This window comes from Mus pahari, chromosome 5, assembly GCF_900095145.1.
Source record: "Mus pahari chromosome 5, PAHARI_EIJ_v1.1, whole genome shotgun sequence".
Classification (NCBI taxonomy): Eukaryota; Metazoa; Chordata; class Mammalia; order Rodentia; family Muridae; genus Mus; species Mus pahari.
The window spans coordinates 134,853,453-134,874,265 of NC_034594.1; the positions used below are offsets into that span (position 1 = coordinate 134,853,453).

Genomic DNA, 20,813 nt, shown 5'->3' on the forward strand with positions numbered 1-20,813 from the left:
ACCGTGAGCCTCCGAGGTCTTTGAAAAAAATATCCCGTCTGACCAGGAATGCCTGAGCGTGAAGCCTTCTTGAAAATCGCTCTTTCCTTCCAGCGAGGGCAATGAAAGAAACTTGAACCCTAGCTAGTGTATGTGTGTCCACAAGTCTAGATGTCTATTTACACATGGTAGAGCATTTCACCCTTTTCTCCTAGCTGACACCAGCTTGTATATAGGGACACTCGGTGGATTACAGCTGGTGACAGTTTGCTGCTGACTGGCCACAGGAAAAATAATCAGTATCAACTACGCATTTTCCCTAGCCAGGGCCTCTGTCTTGGCTGTCGTCCTCTATCAATCAGGTGAACCCCAGGGCAGAACTGGGCACCCTAAAATGCAAAAGGGCTTGTCCTGCAGTGACCGAGCTTAGCGACTAAAGAGCTCCAAAGGCAACAATGTCAGAGCTGCTCCTTCTTGACACAAGACACGGAAGCAGTTGTGTTTGCTTAACTGAAGGCCTGTCACCCGTTGTTTGGCTAACTGCAGTGTACGGTAGGAGGAGCTGTCTCCTGTCTGCGTTCATGTCATTTGCGTTTTGCATGACGGGAATCTTTCCTAATTTCCCTTTTCGCTTTTACTTTCCTGCAACATAGGATATGTGGGAAAGATTCAGACCCAATGAAAAGAGAAAGGCACGTGTGAGTCTGCCTACACACTGCCACGGAGTTCACAGATCATGACCTGAGCGACACCGGTGCTGTATGTGGGCCTGGCCTAAACAGACCGCCAGGCATCCGAACTGTGGCCGAGTAGAAATGTCTGTGTAAAGTCGACCCTACTTCCTTAGTTAGGCTCACGGAGGAAACCACCAACATAATTTGACTTTCACTTAAACCATATTGGAAACAGGACTTGAAGAGTGAAAGAAAACCTTTGACATTAACCATTGCTTCCTTTCAGTGGAATAGTACATTGTCATAAGAATTGAAGCAGTATATGGGAGTAAAAACCGTCATGTAAATAGAATGCGCTTTTGGAGGTATAGTTAATAGGGGGCCTTAAATTAAAGTGGACACTTTTTTTTTTTGAGAACAGCGGTTGAAATTTTAGTTTTATGACAACGAATGTTGAATGTGCAGCAGATTATTAATTACATTTGGAGGTCTCAGCACCAATTTATTTTTAATAACAAGGGTTCCCTCATGAGATACCTTGATTGTAAGAATTTGTAAGAACAGCTTAAAGTTGTTCTGTTTTTTTTTTTAGCAATTATATATTTGAGCTATAAAATGTTTTTGTTTTTTACTTTTAGATCTAGTTGTTAAAAAAAAACAAAACAAAAAACAAAACAAAACAAAAATAGTTCCCTGACAATCCAGAATGTCCTGGATATGATTTTTATTTTTTTTCTGTAAGGAAGGCTGGCTAGTCAGGAGAACAGAGCTTGCCCCACAGCTGACTTCACAAATCACAAGGTGATTTCACCCTTTGTCCAAATGACACTTGGCTGCTAAAAACACCACAGTTTTAGAGAGCTGTCCAGGAGAGGAGGAGGTAAGTCAGGGTGTTTCCGTGTGTGACCGCAGGGGAATGACACCCAGGCTAGTCACACGGGTTGCTTAATTTCCATGTACTCTGAGCCCCACGACTTCAAGGCTCGACAGCTTCCTCCTTCACGGCACCAAACCTTGATGTGAGGAATGCAAAGATAAAAGAATGATGGGTTGGGGTTTGTCCTGGCTTGAAATCTAGGGAACTGGCTTACAAAGATGAACAGAAACCTCAAACAAAACAAGGAGACTTTATACCCCAAATAGAAAGGATGCTGTGCTAACTGTAACTTACAACAAATAAAATGTGTGAAAGAGTCAGGGGTTATGGTTAGGCAATGCAAGGCCATCGGGATCAGAGACCAAACATTTAAAACGGATGAAAACCAATTGGCCTTAACTTTTGTAATATGGGTCATCAATTGTTTTGGAAAGGGGTACGTACATCTTTCTGCATAGCAGTGTGTTCTGACAAGTCAAAGAAACCATGGAAGTCACCATTGGAGAACTCTGAGTGAAGTCTTGGTGCTGCCCTGGGCCTATGCACACACCTTGGGGGCGTTGTCTTCCTTGCAAGGCTCACAAGAACATTGCCTAAAGGATCAGTTCTTGATTTCAGTCAGCTGGGTTGAGCTAAAGCCAAAGCCAAATGGAGTGAACCAGGCTTGGCCATTTGTAAAAGAAGCCATCAGAGATGGCGACTCTCGAGAGTGGGTCCGAGAAAGTTATTCTCTAGCTCAATTTTTTAAAAAGTGCAATATTGAGTGATGAGGTAGGTGAAGTCTGTTCTCCCTTGGCTAGAGACCTTTCCTCCCTCCCTTCTCCCTTTTGACCATTGCAAAAGAGCTTTGTCCTAGGGAAGGGGTGGACAGGCCTGGGGTTTGGGGGTGGTGGTGGTGGATAAGGACAAATAATCGAAATAGTGCCAGAGTTAGGTTAGCTAGTGCCAGGAAAAACACACTTGGATTCAGCTAATTTGTTCTGTTAATGTCAAACGCTGCACTTGCCAATTATCTAATTTCAAGAAGTGGTAACTGAAAATAGCTATGCTAACGCTGAAGTTGGTGTCTGATGAGAACTGGGAGCTGCAATTGAGAGAACCAAGCGCTGTCTGCTTGAGGCCATCCTTCTAAACAGAGCCAAGGCTGTGTGGACTTTGGAACAGGTTGTTTGTTTGTTTGTCTTGTCAGAGAGCTGAATGGAGGCAGGAGTCATGGGACAGTCTAGATAGTCAAGCCATGTCCCAAAGATCACAGATTTATGTAACCCAGCTTACTAATGGCAGGGGTATCCATGCTAGTGGAAGGCTCATTAGTTTGGGTGGAAGTCATTAAAACCCACATGCAGTTTGCAGTGTTTCTTGCTCTCGCACCAAAAAGCTCCAAAACACAGAAACCAGAACAGCGGAGTGGCTGGGCAAAGCTGAGTCGAAAGTGACTTCAACCCCTTGCCCCAACTCTCCCTGTATTTGAAATGGAAAGATATGGTAAAGGTTCTGGTTAAAGAGATGGAAAGCTCAAGGTTCCTGGGCCATGCCAAGGGCTTTGATGACCTTGGACTAGGGGGAAAAGAAAAGGTGTGATCACTGATGCTAAATCACTCAGAGTATCTGGAGGAAGGCTGGCTAGGCACACACTAGGGTGGCTTAAAAAATCTTTTGCCTCTAGAAGTTCTGCTATTGCCTTTGTGATATGGAAGGCCAGGAGGGAACCAGGGGGTAGGGTACCCTTTGTGCTGTGTGGTGGTGGGAGTTTCTCAAGATTCAGGTTGAAAAAGGAGGCAGGGCCCTTAACAAAGCAAAGAACTCTGGGGAGGAACAACAAATTTGGAGTTTTCTCCTTGAAAAGCCAAACACTGTTTTTTGGGAGATGATGGAAAGGGCATCTTGATTATTTAGTTTTTAATGGGGAAAATGTAACAAATTATGGAAGGAAAAGAATATATAAACAGGTGGAACAAAGTGGTGTTTCAATAACAGCTTTCTTCATTTTCTCCCCCTCCCCCCCCTGTGTGTGTGTTCTCTCTCTCTCTCTCTCTCTCTCTCTCTCTCTCTCTCTCTCTCTCTCTCTCTCTCTCTCTCTCTCTCTCTCTCTCTCTCTCTCTCTCTCTCTCTCTCTCTCTCTCTCTCTCTCTGTGTGTCTCTCTCTCTCTTCCTCCCTCCCCCCCTCTCTCTCTGAAATCTTAAACCCCATTTCTGGCTTGCATTTGGTAGGATCCTGCTCTGGCTTTTATTAAAAACAGACGTTGTGAGTTCAGAATCTTCCATTTAAAGCAAGGCTTTAATAGGCGTCAGGACCCTAACCAGTCTCCAGCTCTGCTCAGGTGACCTCCGCCACAGGGATTCCCCTCCCAGCCTGCTTTGCTTGCCCCCTCAATCTTGAGGGCTCAGCACAAAACAAGCAGCTTTCTCTGTATCAATTCAAACTCTTGCATCTCTGTTTTAAATTCAGGGTGGTACACAAAGCCAGATCAAGTTAAGTCTGGTTTTAACTTGAGAGCATTCTAGAGATTTTGAATGGCTCAACCGTTGTCCTACAAATTCCCCGACTTGGGCTCCTCAAACCTGGTGGCTCCCCCTTCCTTCTTGGCAGCCCTCGCCCTGGCAATTCACATGGGTTACTTATTGATTCCTACCCTTCTGCCTGCGTGCAAGCTCAAAAATACCAAAGCCAACTCCGCCCTGCTTAGCAAATCCGTTTAGCATCCGAAAGCTGATTTTTCTGAAGAGCGTTGGCAAGCTAGCTTATAGGAGACTGACAGGAAAAGCAGTGAAGTGAGCAGGCAAGACTTGCACACCCATTCCTGAGCGAGCGTACAGGGTACAGCCACAGGTCCCTCTGGCTCCTTCTCAGAGCAAAACAGACAAAACAACAGAGTTCAAGGTTCTCCTGGGACTCCTTCCCACTCTCACATCCCCACCCCCACCCCCTTTCCCCCTCATAGCCTCCATACCATCCTGGCACAGCGGCAGACACTTTCCCAGTCAATTTGAGGTTTTTCTAAAAACAATAAACTTGATCTTGCCTGTAGCAACATTCAATGTTGAAATGTACATTTTTTTTTTTTTTTTGATGTGGAAAGGAAATTCTTATGAATATGCTGCTGCTGCAGTGCTGTGGTTGCCCGGTATGGCTTTCCTTTCCTAAGGGACAGCCACCACGTCTGTGTTCTCGATGATCACAATGCGAGGGAGGACATAACTGACAGCTAGTGACTGGAGACCAGAGCTGCTGTTAATCATCCTCAAGTGCACAGGAGAGCTAGCCATAGCAGAAATGTCAGACTCTGGGGGTCCCTATTGCCAGCCCCTATTGTGGTGGCGGAACCTGGGCTCTAGAGGCCAGCTGCTGGGGATTAGAGCCCAGTGGGCTGGCATTAGGCAGGCTGTTGACCTCATTGTCTGTCTGTAAAATGTAAATAATAGCCTATTTTATTGGACTCATGAACCTTAAAAATGTGTGTGAGAGGCTTTTAGGACAACATTTAAGATTGAGAGCAACATACACATTATTAGAAATTTAGCTCAGTTTCAGCTAAATTGAATTTAGAGAATAAAACTGGACTGAGTATTTCCATGTTCTTTGAGTAGGACTAAAATGTCGGTAATAAATAAAATAAATTAAATGAATAAATAAAATAAAATGTCTCATCTCAAGATCTGGATGACAATCCTGTAAGTGATATCCTTTGTTTCCTAGATGGGGAACTTATCTCTTGAAGGTGAATGACTCACCCAGCTCGTATGACTTTGAAGTCAAGTTATTGCATACGCTTTGTCTACCAGCCCCGGGCCTCTCCTTCCTCTGCCCATTATCCCTATCACTTTGAAGGGCAAAATACAAGCCCCACAGTCCTACAGGTACTATGGAGGGTGAACGGCAAGAAGTGTGCTGGACGTAGTTAGGTTTTGCTCAATAGGGCACATGGATATTCCAATTCTGTGAATTAAAGTTTATCTTTACATATGGGATAATTTTCTTTGTCTTTACATTTTCTGCTTTTGTGGGGAGTAAAACTCCACAATACCTTATATCCTTTAAAAAGGTCAAGAAATAACTGTATGTTGACTACGTGGATGAAGGGGAAGCATATAGCTTTACCATAGTATGTTTCAAGTTCCATTGACGATAAGTTTATATCGTGTGACAATTAAACCAGAAAAATCTGCTTATAATTGTCAAAGTTAGTCAACGGAGCAGCAGTCTACCTGATATATAATCCTCCTGTCTACATTATAATCTCTGTGGATTTTACAACAGCTGCAGATTAGTTGGCTAGAGGCTACTTAGTTTACATTAAAGTTAGGGATACTGGGGTCATAGTGCAGAGAGCGTATGCCTAAAGTTCCTTGGTTTCCTAGGTTCCCTGGGGAATGGAGAAGGCAAGACTCATGCACCCCTCCTGACCTACCCACAGCTTGCCACGACCCAGCAGCAGCTTGCTCTTTACCAGCCCGTTGGTAATGTCTGGCCCAGGGCTTTGAGAGTGCTGTTCACTCGGTCCCACTGGCTTTGGGGCTCACAAATGAGACATTAAAAATCTGTGCCAGTTGGTTAAGGAGAGGATCCAATGATTACGCAGGGTGTCCCGATGAGCCCAGGCACCACCAGGTGTCCTGCGCCCACTGTTTCCACTGCCAGTGTGGAAACTGCAAACGTGGATGGAAAGATATTGGCAATTTTTGTTGTTGTTTTGCTTTGTTTTGAAATAAATGTTGTCTGTTACACTCTTGAGAAGAGAGCCAAGGAGGATCTTGGGGGAACATCTGCAGCGCTGCTGGCTTACCTTGGAACACTGGGGGGTGCCCTTGTGGGCCTGGACGGAACTTGCGGAGGGGTTCCAAAGGAGTCACTGCTGTTGGGAAAAGGAGGTAATGGGCCAGGACGGAATGGAACTGGGGGAGCTCCGGAGTGGGGGCCTGGAGAGGGGATAGCGGGAGCTGGCCCACGGCCTGATGTGGGTCTCGGGAGGGGAGCACTTATCGTCAGCCTTCGTTGGGTGGTGGGGCTTGGAGGAGGTGACCTGAGGAAAAAGACGAAGTTTTAATTATTCCACTCTTCCTTCTTGTCTCAACCTTTAAGACACCATTTTGTAACTTCCTGGTTGCTTTTTAAAAATTAATGAATTAAAATGAACTAAAAATGAAAAATGCTGATATTTTCAGTTTCCTTCCCTCATCCCAGCCTCTGGAGACAATAACAATTGTTGATATTTCTTCTTAAACATAAGGTATGTGAACATTTTCTCATGCATGTATATATTTATATATGTACGTACATATGCATGATATGCTTTCCCTTGTTTTAAGCTTATCTTTCTATTTGGGACACTTGGCACTATTTTACTCTTTTTAACCACTATCAAGTTTCATTCTAAGGATGTGTTAAGCTTGTTCATGAGAGGATTTGGTGCCCTTTGACCCCTCTTTCCCTGTGGGTTGGCACACTCTTGGCAAAGCATCCGCAGAAGCTGAGTGGGCGAGCTCAGTGGAGCTCAGGTGCTGCTGGGCTGTGGCTTCCTCCCTAACCTCCTGGAGTGCTGGAGCCAGGAGTCATCGACTGGAGGTGGGGCTGGGGTGGACACAGTGGCCGTGTTGATGTCACCAATGATCGCGAGGGCTTCTTTCAGGGCTTGGTACATTCGGAGCATCTCATCTCGGCGCTGAGCCTGCTCCGCGGACTCTTCCATCAGAGTGTTCTGGTCCTCCGAAGAGTAGAGCTGGGCTAGGAGCTCAGAGTTGATGAAGTCTTTAACCTGTAAGGAGAAAACAAAACAAAACAAAACGATGAGAGGGCAAAACACAGACTGTGGAAATCGCTCACAAGGGTCCTCCCCGAGAAAGGGGAAGCACCACAGGACTGTTTGGTTTTTGCCACCTTTCTGGTACAGAGAACAGCTTTCCTTCTGTCTCTCAAAGAAAGAATGGTAGAGATAACCGGAGAATGGTCAGACTTTGCTACCCCTACCTAGCATGTGGCTCGGCAGCTATGGGGACGCCTCATGAAGTTCTTAGAGGCCACTTGGTTTATATAACAGGAAGGCCCCAGGAGGTAATTTTCGACAGTGTGCTGAATACAAGGTGGTAATGCGAAGGAAGCTTTGTAGTTCAGGTTTTCTGTTCCTCTGCGTTCCTAATCCTTTAGCTAGATAGTTACCAGAATAATCAAACATTTCCCATTCAAAGTTTTAAAGGTAAAAGCAGAATTAGTACGCATAAGTGGATATAAGATAGTAATCACAACTATAGATGTATAAAACTATGCAAGTTGATTTCAAGCAATGTAAAAGAGATTGAGTCCTAGTTGAACAGTATCTTGTAGCAGGACGAGAATAGAGGATGTACAATACAGAATGAGTGAGGACCAGTCTCCATGCTTTATCGGATCTAAGCATCAGCCAGCCACTTTATGTAAGTACAGAGTACATATCAGTTAATGATATCCAGATATCATTAAATACAAGTACATGTTCATATTAAATGGGAGAAAATGAATGTACAAATCAATGATATATATATACATACACACATATATATATGTATATATATATATATATATATATATATATATATATATATACACACACACACACACACACACACATATCCTAATTTTCTTCAAAAGTTATCTGACTGAATCCACCACACAGTGATGAGATAAAATTTAAAACCTCACAATGCAGAAACAAATTTAGAGATCACACAGCTGTGACATCAACCTAAAATCTTCTAACCAGTGCTAATTCAATTTGCTGGAAACATGTCATGCCATGTAAATGGCTAGAAAAGACAATTGACATTCCTTCATCTTTTCTTCTCTTTGTTCTCTTATCATCATACTGGTAATCCAGGGCCTTGTGTATAAGTATACATGTTACCATTGAGCTGTACCACTAGCTTAACGTTGATAGCTTAGAGCAGCTAGCAAGTATGATAATTAGTTTAAACCAAGGAAAATAAACCTGTTGGAAGTTTTCAGTTCCTCTGTAATTTGAGAAAGCTTATCTGGATTCCTTAGATCCAGATAAAATGCCAGCTCACAAGTATTTGTTTAAACTTCAGGAAGATGATGGGATACCTGTCAGTTAAAATTCTTGGATTGCAGCTCAGAGTTTTTTACTCAGATGAGAAGGTTCTAAACCACAGTTTCATTTCTTAATGGAATTTTTTTAAAAAATTGAGAACACTGGAAGAATTGAGTCAAAGGGGCAGGGCTTCAGGTGGGTTAGTGTCCATAGGAGTCATTTGGTCTCATAGGCCAAGGGGATGGGATGGCTTCTATACTCCTGTTGTGTAGCCCTTGGATATGTAGTTCATACCATGGGAAGGAAGGCATCCAGTTTGTCTGGTATACAATCCTCACATATTAGCATGGGACACTGTGACTATAACTCCCAGTCCTGACCCGAGGCTAGGCTTACAGTAGGCTGGGTGGCATGCAGCTCTGTGGTGCTGTTCCAGCCTGCCCTCTATGATTTCCAGGGCAGTTTGGGAACCTGTAGAGACAGACCGACCCAGAGTATGTGCTGACACGCCTTTGAGATGGTAGACGGTTGTTGCCAAGCCTCAGAACCCGAGTTTGATCCACAGAAGGGATAGAGTGTCCAATTCCTTGCAAGGTGTTCTCTGGCGAGATTTTTGTAGCACTGTGTGGTTTGTGTGTTTTGTGTGTGTGTGTGTGTGTAACACACAAACCACAGCCCAAACTGGGAAGACAGATAACTGATTGACCTCACTACTTTTCCGGAGTGAGCAGGGACTAGAGTCCGGTCTGGAGAACTGGTCGATCTTAATTTCTTGACAGAGGAGGGAAGGGACAGTTTCATTTTTTTGTAAAGGTTCCAAATATGTAAAAACATCAGCTTAATCAGTCTTCTTTTGGTGGTGAAATCAACAGTTCCCTGAACACATTTTTGTAAGCTAAGAGTGATTCAAACATGGCAGAGATGTCATGCTCACTCTATCCAGGGGATTGTCTGGTAGGTGTGCAAAGTGAATTTGATCAGCAAGTCTAGGGAATATGAGATCTCTGGTACTAGTGAGAAGTGTTTAAACTTCATCTATTTGGCAATATGACACCACAAAGGGCTTTTAACAAGTGAGCGAAACAGGTCATTAGGAAAATCAATCTGGTTTTAATTGGCAAAAAAAAAAAAAAAAAAAAAAAAAAAAAGAAAGAAAAGAAAAGAAAAACAAAACAAAACAAAAACAAAAAACCCTGCAAGCTTGTAGCAGATATGGACCCAATAGGAGGCTATTGTTTACTATTATTATTCATATTCATGGAATGATGGGCATTTCTCAATGCCTCAGTAGAATGGAAAAGATGGGTCCACATGAATAAACACTACAGAGGAAAAAAATCATCTTGTGGTGTCTGCATGAGAGAGACGAGAAAGAAAAGATCAGTCAAAGGAAGGTGTCTCTGGTGTTGCAATCCCGCTGAGTTGGAGAACTGAAAATCAAATGGCAGATTTTCAGGGAAGGTAGGAAATGTGGCCTTAGGAATATTTTATGATCTTTGAAGAGCTATTCACTTCTAAACACACACACACACACGCATGCAGGTACCCACGGGGGCAGAGACATCTGCACAGACCTTCCATTGTTGAGCATGTGTGTTTATCTGTGTGTGCACTTGGATACGAGGTGTATCTTAAAACTCAAAGCCAGACAGTTTCTCTGACATCAACCATCGGTTGGGTTGAGCTCTTTTGAAGCTTTACGTCTTGCTGAAGTATCACTCAGGAGCTATTAAATATGATTTAAAAAGAAAGATCCAAGAACAGCTCTAAAGCGGGGTCTGAATTAAGAATCAATTGTTCAACTAAGGGATGAAATACTAGGTCCCTATGATGCATACTGAAACTTCCCTGCTATCCACTATGCCTTCATTTGCCAATGTTCTGAAAGAATGTGAGGGTGGAGAGAAGGAGGGGAGATGCGTTGTATTATTTTTCCTGTAAGCGGACTAAATTGGCACCAGGTAGGCAGGTAGCGGCAGGGGATTGCAGAGATCTATTGCAAAAGTGTACTTGTCAAGATAGGCACTTAAAGACCCAGCATGGCTTAATATTCTATTTTTGATGTAAGAGAAAGTTTAGGCTCTCTTCTGGCAAGTCTAGCCTAGACTCTCAGTGCTACAACTGGAGTTTGCAACAGTAACTCCAGTTGATAGGGGTGGGAACATTTGGGGGTAGTTTCCAGACACTTTAGGGGCATTCGGAGCTGTTTGGGTGTTGGTGGCACAAATATTTAATTCAAGGATTCTGCAACATGCATACACCCCAGTTGATCTCCTCTTAGGTGAACGGAACAGAACAGACCAATTATGCTTGGACGGGAGATTTGGAGCAATATTTATGCTTTTAATTATAACACCTTATAACCTATATGTCTTTGTGTGGCTCACAAAAATTCTCACACACAAAATCCCATTCCAGCTCAAATTCTGCAGGCTAAATAAACAGGCTTTACTCAAACACCATGTCCCACTGCTCAGTGTAAAGGAATGTGAGGTCATTAAAAATGTTCCACATGTTTTCCTCCTCCCAACTTTTAACCCTTCGCTAGTCCTCTGAAAGATATGTGCCTCTTCAAACCTTTGGTAGGAATCCTGTTTTAACACTTCACCAAGAGACAGTTTGGTTGCCCGAGAGACCAGTTCCCTGAAATCTCTGTCTTTGAGGGGTAGTCACCGTGTGAAAGGGTCAGTGTGGCTCATTCACCTGTACAGTGTTTCCACAGAATAATTTCATCTTGTTCATCTGGAGATATGACACTTAGGCCACCGTCCTCTTCCCTCCTGTTTTTCCCCCGGCCAGTTTAGTTTTGTTGTTTTCCTTCGGCAAAGTACAACCTCCACGGACCCACAATGACAAGGGCGGTCAGGGAAATAAGTACGTATGCTGTAACATCAAAGGCTCAGCAATGAGCAAAACATAAGGAAGAGTGGGGGTGTTCTTTAGTTGGAGGTAAAGATGGGGAAGCCTCTTGTGAAGTTTATTTTTTTTGGGGGGGGGCAGATGCTGTGTTTGGCCGATACAAACAGATCATGGGTAAAGATTGGAATAGTGGTCTGACAACCAGGGCATGTTTTTTCACTGAAATCTTAAAAGAAAAAAAAATTCCTTTGTTCTTTTTAAGGTTGCAGGGTATGTTTGAAGCTATGGCACATGGTACCATGTGCCACCAAAGAGAGGATGAGCAGAGGGCCCCTGCAGCACCACCGCAAGTGTACAATGCCTCTGGGTTTCATGGTTTTTGTTTGCTTTGTTTTTCATTTTTAAAGAATTTATAAGAATTTTTACATTTCACTTTGTATTCTGTGAGTTTCGTTGAATGTGAGTCAGAATGTTTTAAGATTGAAGACAATGAGATACTATTTCTCATGATCAAATGAACAACGCTAATTAAATCTTTGAGTCCTAGGAACTTTCTGGGGAGATGACTCTGTGGCTGTACTATGTGGGGGAAGAAGCCTTCTGGGTTGCAAGGGCTCACTTACAGTTCTCACTCTGAACCCCATGCCCTTATCTGCTACTGAATTTGAGATAGCATCAGCCCTGTGGTACAGGTGTGACTCTGACACTCACAGCTGTGTAATCCTGGGCAAGTCCCTTTTCATTGCTCCAGTTCTCCATGTATAAGATGTGGAAGAGAAAAAAAATGTTCAGGGGGTGCAAATAAGAAAACACATCTACCCTCCATGGTATTTTAGAATAAAGTTGGATTCTTTCATTCTGTGGCGAGGTGAACTAGGAGGGCATGCCACGGGGTTGTTATGTGTGCTGATCTTAAAGTCCCACACAGGGCTTTGCCACTTTGACTTGAACCTGTGGCCGCCTGTCATAAACTCACAGTTCCTTTGTGCTGCTGGTACCTCGTATGTTTAAGTAACGAAACAGCTGCTGTGTTTCAATAGACAAAGGCTTACAGTATGTCTGAGGCCAGGCATTTATTGCCTGGCTTTAAACTTCTTAAACAATTCCATATGGCGAGCTGAGTGGCAGAACACTTAATGTAAACTTTCAAAGGAAACTGCCCACCGATTCCCGAACTTTATGAAAAGTTGGCTGAAACCTATTCCTTTTCAGGAGGCTGGATGGCATTCCCGCTTCAAGGGTGAAAGGCCATGGGCTGTAGAAGCCAGCTTCAGCATTTACTCATTCCAAAGGAATACCAGTTTACAGAGGAGGTGGAATTCAAACTTTTCTTAGTTGTGATTCTGTTACTAATTCTCTCATTTTATCCATTCAAATCAAATTTAAAAACAACCCAGCTTCCCTGTATGGTGTAGGCTCATTGATTTCTTAGGTCTGTTTCTTTGTATTTAACAGGATAACATCTGGAACGGACAGAAAGGCTCAGTCATTGAGGTGCCATGAGAAGGTGGGGACCTTGTTTTAAAAAGATTTCATTCTCTATTTGAAAAATAGATAATGTACACATGAAATATTTTTATATACAGGCAAAATAGCACTCAAGAAAAGTCATCACCGTAGGTGTCTGAATTTGCTTCTGGTGGATGCAAAAAGCTACATTTCTAGCGCAGACAGCCCTCACTTCACAAGAAGGCAGCTTGGTTGGCTTTCTCCACATTCCTATTAGTCTCTGCTTTACAGTCTGACCCTAGAGATCACGTCTTAATTGAAGTCTCCTTTCCCAGGACTCGTATGTGAGGTCTTTCTCAAGAAAACTGGCAGAGTTTCTCCTCCAAGAATAATATTCTGTTAGGTGGGTGTTTGGACATTTCATTAAAGCAAGTAGATTGCGGCATCGAGGAGCTAGGGAAATTAGAGTAACCCGTGTGCATTGTCTGTTTTTGTTTAATTTTGGAGGTGAAAGTAGAATAGATTTTGTAGTAGGATTTTTTTTCCTTCCTTTTAACTAATTTGTGTCAAGCTACTTCTCAGAGCCACAGACAGGAAGTATGATTTCCTGTGCTGGTGATTTAATATAACGCAGAGCTTGAACCGAAGGCAGGAGTAATGACTCTCGGGAAAACGGTGGAAAGATAAATGATCCTTAATCAGGAAAATGTTTAAATAAGCAAGAGCCTGATATACCACAGCAAAACAACCTGAATCCATTGGTGCAAAGTTAAGAGGGTAATTGTGAAGACACACAGACTATTTGCTTGGTACTTCAGATTTGTCTAAATGGCTTGCAGCCACATCTGTCACATTCTGACAGGTCTGTGAGGTCCCTTCATGTTCCCGCTGAATTTCCAGAAATGACCGACTTGAATTTAGAGGGGTTACAGGCTTCGCTTCAGGTCAGACAGCTGACCGCTGACCAACCACAGTGATATTTATAGTTTCTACTTTTCCAGATCATTGCTTACCTGCTGTGTAGACTTCAAAGAGTTATGTTTATCTTCCTTGGATACATAAACATAATCAAATACAAGTTTGGTCACATGAGAACTCAGGGCTTCTCAACATCAAGAAACATACATCTCCAGAGGTTACAGACAAGCACATTGTCATGAGCTTTAGAAAGAAATCTTGAAACACAGAATGACTAATAACCATATTAATTACTTAAGTTTACCACAGGATCTTGGCACACACTATTCTTTTGGAACAAATCCTCAAGTCAGATATACTTACTACTGCTAGTGGTTTACGTATGGAAGACACAAACCCATAGCACTCAATTGGTCATATTAGGCAAACAGACTCAGAAATCAGGTTTCTCCTGAATTCTAGTTTAGGGTACTTTTCAGTTTTACAATCTAATTTTTGAATTTTCACAAGCTATGTTCATAGCATATTTAAAGCAAAACATGTCATGAGAAGATACATATAAACAAAGTGGGTAATTGTGAAACCCTTTATCAGGATTCAGAAAGGTGACCTTCTCTAATAAATATTTTTGCCAATTGTGCTTAACTTGCACAATTTGTCTTTTTTTTTTTTTTAAGTGCCACATCCACACTGCTACCAACCAAAGAAGGAAAGGACCAAACAAAACTAATAGTTCTTAAATGGCTAGAGTAGTAGGGCTCAGAAAGATTAGTGGTTGAAGCATCTTCATCTCGGGAAGCCAGGCTGAGATGGACATAGTGGCTCACACTGGAATTCCAGCACTTGGGAGGTTGAGTCAAAAAGGGTACTTTGTCTTCCAAGTAACCCTATCCTACACAATGAAAGTCCCCCCAAAATAACCAATGTGACTGACTGCATAGTCAGGGATTAAGGTAAGAGGTCCCTTCCTAGGTGAAAAGCACATTCTATAGTTTATAGAAGATCAAAATGATCATATTAACATCTATGGTGTAGGCCTTAAACTCAAGGCCTAGGAGCGCTGGCGTCCGATTTCATCGCTTGCTTTGCAAGGCTGTGAACATGCTCGTCTTTGCTCCCTTCCAGAAGATAGCCAGTCAGAAGCAGGTCGATGTTGTGGTTAGACATTTTCTTTGTGATCTCTCCCAAACTGGCCACCCACTTATAAAGGCAGAGCTACATACTGGGCAGTAAGTGCTTCAGTTATTCAGAAAACATCACAGCGACACTTAAGAAAAGTTACTCAATTTCCCAGCACAGAAGGGTTAGAGGCTAAAAGGAGAGAGTTTACAATCACTTACGTTATTGATCATAAGGTGCATTATTGTTTTTGGAATTAAGTCTCGGATGCATTTGTTGATTATTGACATGTAGGAGTCTACTAGGTTGCGTATGGTCTCCACTTGCCTCTCCAACTGTGGGTCCATGGAAAAGTTTTCTGCTTGTCCATTTTCATCATTTTCAGTCTGACAGAATGGAAACAAAATGTGGATTATCTCATATTCTCTCTCAGAATAAAAATACCAAGCATCCAATGATTGGTTTCTGCTTAGGACAGTCAGTCAGAACCTTGCAATTGTCTTTTTTACTTTGAACTTACCACATTCTGGCAAAAGTAAGCATTCTGATTCCAGATGAGACGAATAACCAAATAAACAGTGTACCTAACAACACACCTCAAGAGGACAACCCAACCTTAAGCCATCTGTAAGCCGGCCCGTGGCCTGAGTCCAAACAAATGATGCAGATGTGAGCCTCTCCCTGGGAGGAGTCTCCAGGGATCCTATAGATTACAGTGACCTTGATGTAGTTCTGGCACTGCTGGCTCTGCTCTGGATTGGATCAGCCCAGACTCAAACCTCAGTCCCCTAGGACTGGCCAGGAGTCCAAATTTGAGATCTGGAAGATAACTCATTCTTTCATGCACTTGCTGGAATGCGCTGTGTAAATTCATGCTTCTGTCGTCACCGTGGAAGACTGGCTCCGTTGCGGAAAACGGGCCATTTTAACTTCCAATGTGTTATTCTTTGAATAAAGCAGAACCCTTTCATACACAAAGAATTTATTTGTGCAACATGAGTGAGGCATCTGTTTTCTATACTATACGACTTGAGTTAATTAATCTTGGCTTATCCACCCAGAGGCTGGGCTGGAATGGCATCTTCATCATTAAGAGCTGACCTATTGGCTTGGCATTGAAATCAATTCAGAACAAATGGTCTCTATTTCAAGTCAGGTTGAAGCATCTAAACCTCAAAACATCATACAGATATTGTTAGTGGTCTGGCCACTTTCTCATATTTGGAAAGATTTAATTATGAATGTAAAGGGGGGGCAAAGGATAATTTATTGCTTCTGACATTGGCATGAAGTACTTTTCCTTGGAAATGTACGTACTTTGATCTGCCAGGTTTTCAATCAGCTCCAGGCAAAGCACTGTGCTAACTGGGTCTGTAAATGAGGGGTCTTTGACTTGATATACATGTATGAAAGCCACATTTTTTTTTTTAGGCTACAAAATCATCAATAAAAATATATAAGCATTTCTATATCAGAAGGGTCTCTTTGAAAACATATACTCACTCTAAAAATCGGTGTTCCTTTTCTGCCCTGAGGATGTAGGCATGTGCTTTGCTGTGGGCTGTCAGAATAAGGGGATCTCGGGGGCAGCTGGATACAATAGCAAGGCAGAAGCCTGGGATACTCGGAATCTTAGTGGTTCTCCTGCTCTGCTTTTTCCTTTTTAGTGGTCTTGGGTCACTAAAAGAATTGCATCTGGTGTAATAGTTCTCTTCTTTTCTTTTCTTTTCTTTTTTTTTTGTTCTTTCTTTTTTTAACGGGCTTGTGACACACACATATTTTAGATGAAAGGAATCTAAAACATTTCTAGTTAAAACTTTATTTAAAAATGCAAAACTACGACTGCTATGGCTGCCGCTTCTACCACGTCTACACACCACCGTCTGTTATCTGCATAAGCCCCTTTCCAGAAGCCCTCTCTCCCTCCCTCAGGTAGAACCCCTTCGGACTTCAAATCTGCTTCCCTCTTCCAGACAAGCTCCTGTTGCCCTGAAGCACCCCCCCCCCCCGCCGCCGCCACCACATCCTCTGAATTCATTCCTGCACTTGCTTGTGTTTTCTACCATTCATCTTAAATCCTCTCCTTTACAAGACTCTGGGACTGTATCTCTCCACTCTTAGTGCAGATCTCAGTGTTATCAGAGGAGGGGGAGAGGGAAGGGGGAATGTGGTTCACACTACAAATGACTTTACCCAAGTCCACAAAACTGCCTTAATGCACAAAATGTAGAATTTTGTGGAGAAAACTTTGTTTTACGTAAAATAACATGAGCCTCCACAGTGCGGACAGTACAATCCAGTTTGTTTCTCTGACATAAAAAAAAAAAGTGGACTTTTGTACAATTGTATTTAGCAGCGGAGTGTGATAGCATTTCAATATCAACGTGTTTTCTCTCGCAAAGCCTATTTTCAGCATTCGTTTTGTTTCAGATACCATAATAAACAGCTTGTATATGAGAGCTGCATCTCAGTGCTAATACGTGGGCACCGGGGTTCCTGTATCCCATACAGGAACATGATAGGGCTCTGAGTGCTGAAATTCATCCAAATGATGGAAAAACGAGGAGGATTTCCAAGACAATGAAATAACTACATTACACCAATTCAGTTGTATACATGAAGTAGTTAAGTTTAAAAGGAGTATCTAGGAAAATGTCATGAAGATACTGATATTCTCAAGAACTAAACGACTGAACCAAAAGAGGAAAGCCGAATGAACAAGACACACTGACTCTCGAGGTTGGGGTGGGGCTATATTATTTGATTTATATTTATACCTCCCCATTCCACATCACACTTAACATTTTGCCTTGCTTTACATTTGGTTATCGACATGCATTTGTACTTTCTGGAGCGGTAATCAAAGTGTCAGAATGAACAACAGACACTGGTTGAGTAGAGAGGTTACCCCCAGGATAGAGCCTAGGCTAGGACTTTGTGACAAGGACCCCAGGGACCCATGGGAAGAAAACCAAGAGTTAACAGGTGGGATTGTGAGATGTGAGGAAAGCTGCGCATGTCAAGTGGGAATTGCAAGATGTGAAGAATGTTTCTGTGTAGGAAGGGGAAAGCCATGGCCTACACAACAGAAAATCTTTGCCAGCTATATCCATCAGACAGGGTTAATATCTAGCCTCTATAAAGAACTAAGAAAATCAAATACTAAAATACTACACATCAAATGAACAAGATATTTCTAAAACAACAAACTACAAATAGCCGATACACATGTGAAAAAAAGAAGTCAACATCCTTAGCCGTTAAGGATCAAGCCATCAAGTCGAAAGTACACGGAGATAAAAGCACCTTGCCCTGTAAGAACCCCACCACCAAAGCCCATAAACATAAATCCTGATGAGGATGAGCAGAGGGCTCTCGCACACTGTGCTGCAGGGAGTTAAAATAAGCCTAGCTACTGTGGCAATCGGGATGGAAGCTCCTCAAAAAAAATCAACTACCGCATGCAGCATCTATGCCACTCCTGGGGATAGCTCCCCAAGAATGGAAGTCGCTTTAACAAAGAGATACCTACTCGACCATGTTTAATGCAACACCTCTCACTGTAGGACAGCTATGGAATTTACTTTGGTGTCTCTCAACAGGGGGTGGCATGGAGAAAATGTGATGGATTATTTTTTACTATTATATAGAATCAAGTTATGCTCTTTGCAGGAAAATGGATGGGATTGTACACTCCATTAAGTAAAACCAGACGCCAACAGGCAAGCATTTTCTTTCATGAGATACCTAAGTTTTTATACACACACACACACACACACACACACACACACACGAGAGGCTATTTATTAAGAGGGAGGCAAGGGTGGGGGATAGGAGAGGGGTCAAGGGAGTAAGCATGGCCGAAGTGCATGATATACTTGAACAAGACATTATGACATCCATCATTTTGCATGATAAATAATACACGAATAAAAAATAGTCAAATTGGGAACATAGAGTCAAAGACATTCCAGAATGGCCAATCAGACAACTTGAAATTCTGCTTAGCTTTTGGAAATCTGGTAGATTTGTGGTGCCACACAAACTGTAACTACACTGGGCATGCAATGGACACAATAGAGAGACCAAGGAATCCAGAATGCAAATTGGACTTTCTTGCTTTTACACTAAAGCAGTAACTGGCCTGTCTAGTGTGTATGGGGAAGGAGTCTTAGGTGGGAGTTTTAAACCGAGTACTTGCAGCAAGAAAATGCTCCTTTCTTCTGTCCCCAACCTCAGCTCAAACCCTCTGGCCTCTTTCTGGTTGTATGCTGTGCATGAGTCCGTATTTTTTTCCTTTGTTTAAATTATAGGATTGCAATTGGATTCTTTGCAGTCAGAGCACTGAAGTGACAGCTGTTTATCATTATCCTCATCAAGGGAATGTAAAATAAAAATAGTAATTTGTCTCTGATCTTTGGGGCAAAAAAAGAGCGGTCTGCAAACATTTAACCTTTTATGTGCGGGTTCATTGATGCTGTTTACAAAATGAGAATAATACTGTAGAAACTTACTTTTTTTTTTTTTCCTGAAAAACACAAATGGATAGGCCATCTTGGTGCATGTTTTTTTTTCCCTACATATCCTTTGAGAAATTTAATTAAAGCAATAAAAACAACCCTACAAATATGAAGTTTACATATCTTTCTAATGAATTAGTCACACAGTATTTAAGAAACAGACTGTTTTTACAAAAATTTAAAGAAATGATCACATATTTCTGCATCCTAAGGGCTGTGTGTGGACATCTTTCAGGAGAACAGCTTTTCCTTCCACTCTGAGTCTCCGGGATTAAATTTGGGTTGTCGGGCTTGGTGGTAAACACATTTAACTTTTGAGCTATCTCTGTGCCTCCACATCCCAATTTTTCATATAAAAGTTGTAAAGTATATTACTTTAACAGATGAGGGAGTGGACTATTAAATGGTAGGTAATTTTCATTAAATCTTGAAGACTCCATTATAGAACCCTGAGTGTGGCTGAGTACCTAATTTCCATGTCCTTTTATTTTCCTTAGAAAAATTTCTAAATTGTTTGATAAGCCTGAGGACCATTGGACCATTCAGAAGGTGACGTTGACAGGAATATGTACATATAAAGCAGGAATATGAACATAAGGATACCAAGGTGAGGGGCTCATGGTCTCTTCTCAGCAATGGAGAACACAGGATAATATCCTATAGATCTATACACACGTTGTTCAGATTAGCAAGTTGCTCTCTTTAAAACATTTAATATGATCATACAGTTTACAGTTACTGTAAACAACAAGAAAAAGAAATGATTGGACCTGTCATTAGTGAACCCAGTCATCATTATGAAAACACTGTTACCATGGTAATGTACTTTCAGAGTTTTCCAGCCCCACGTTGTTGGAAATGTTTTCACTGAAAACTTTTCCTGCTTCTAATCAATTGCCTTTAAGTTTTTAAGGCTCAAAAGTTGTGCAATCACACTGTGCAAAAACCCACAGTCCAGAAAGCCCCGGAGGGTGGTCTAGGTGTCAGTCTGACAATGTGACCTGTAGCAGTGAATATTTAGTGTGTGGCGTGGAACTGTGTAAGGTATAATGTATAAAAGCAGAGACCACTCTCATGTGTGCTCTAAGCAGGCAGGACATAAAGAAAATCATGAGCCTGACTTCATGGGTTTGCTACAGGGGCCCAGGGCACAGAGGATGGGGTACAGGCTGTTGCTATGAACGGGAACATTTGAAAACAATCTCAGGACTTGGGTGAGCTTTCAAACACCATGACGGCAGGGGCATGACCATCATTATCCCTTTAGGACTTTGCAGGAGCTTAATGGACATTGTGGCCTTTTCCTGAGGAGCTGGGCTTTTGTTTCAGGAGAGTCCTGAGGCACAGCCTGAAAAAGCTGGGTGTCAGTGTGGTGGAAATGAAGGCAACTCTCCGC

General features: G+C 42.3%; 1 protein-coding gene and 1 long non-coding RNA gene across 7 annotated transcripts in view; one reads left to right on the forward strand and one right to left on the reverse strand.

Annotated features, from left to right (window-relative positions):
• The window catches only part of Dnm3 (dynamin 3), a 477,887-nt gene that overhangs the window by 17,296 nt on the left and 439,778 nt on the right, over positions 1-20,813 (reverse strand). For 4 of the 6 annotated variants that reach the window (XM_021198990.2, XM_029538405.1, XM_021198992.2 and 1 more), the window contains 3 exons: positions 15,119-15,283; positions 7,057-7,283; positions 6,315-6,551 (listed from right to left, as the gene is read on the reverse strand). In XM_021198990.2, coding sequence (XP_021054649.1) covers positions 6,315-6,551; positions 7,057-7,283; positions 15,119-15,283 — 629 coding nt within the window. Of the gene's footprint in view, positions 1-1,449; positions 1,667-6,314; positions 6,552-7,056; positions 7,284-15,118; positions 15,284-20,813 lie in introns of those variants that run through there. The other 2 variants (XM_029538406.1, XM_021198994.2) reach the window with 2 other exon arrangements.
• On the forward strand, positions 170-11,840 carry LOC110322353. The gene is made up of 3 exons (XR_002380561.1): positions 170-531; positions 633-1,018; positions 11,674-11,840. It is a non-coding gene; the product is annotated as an uncharacterized LOC110322353 (long non-coding RNA).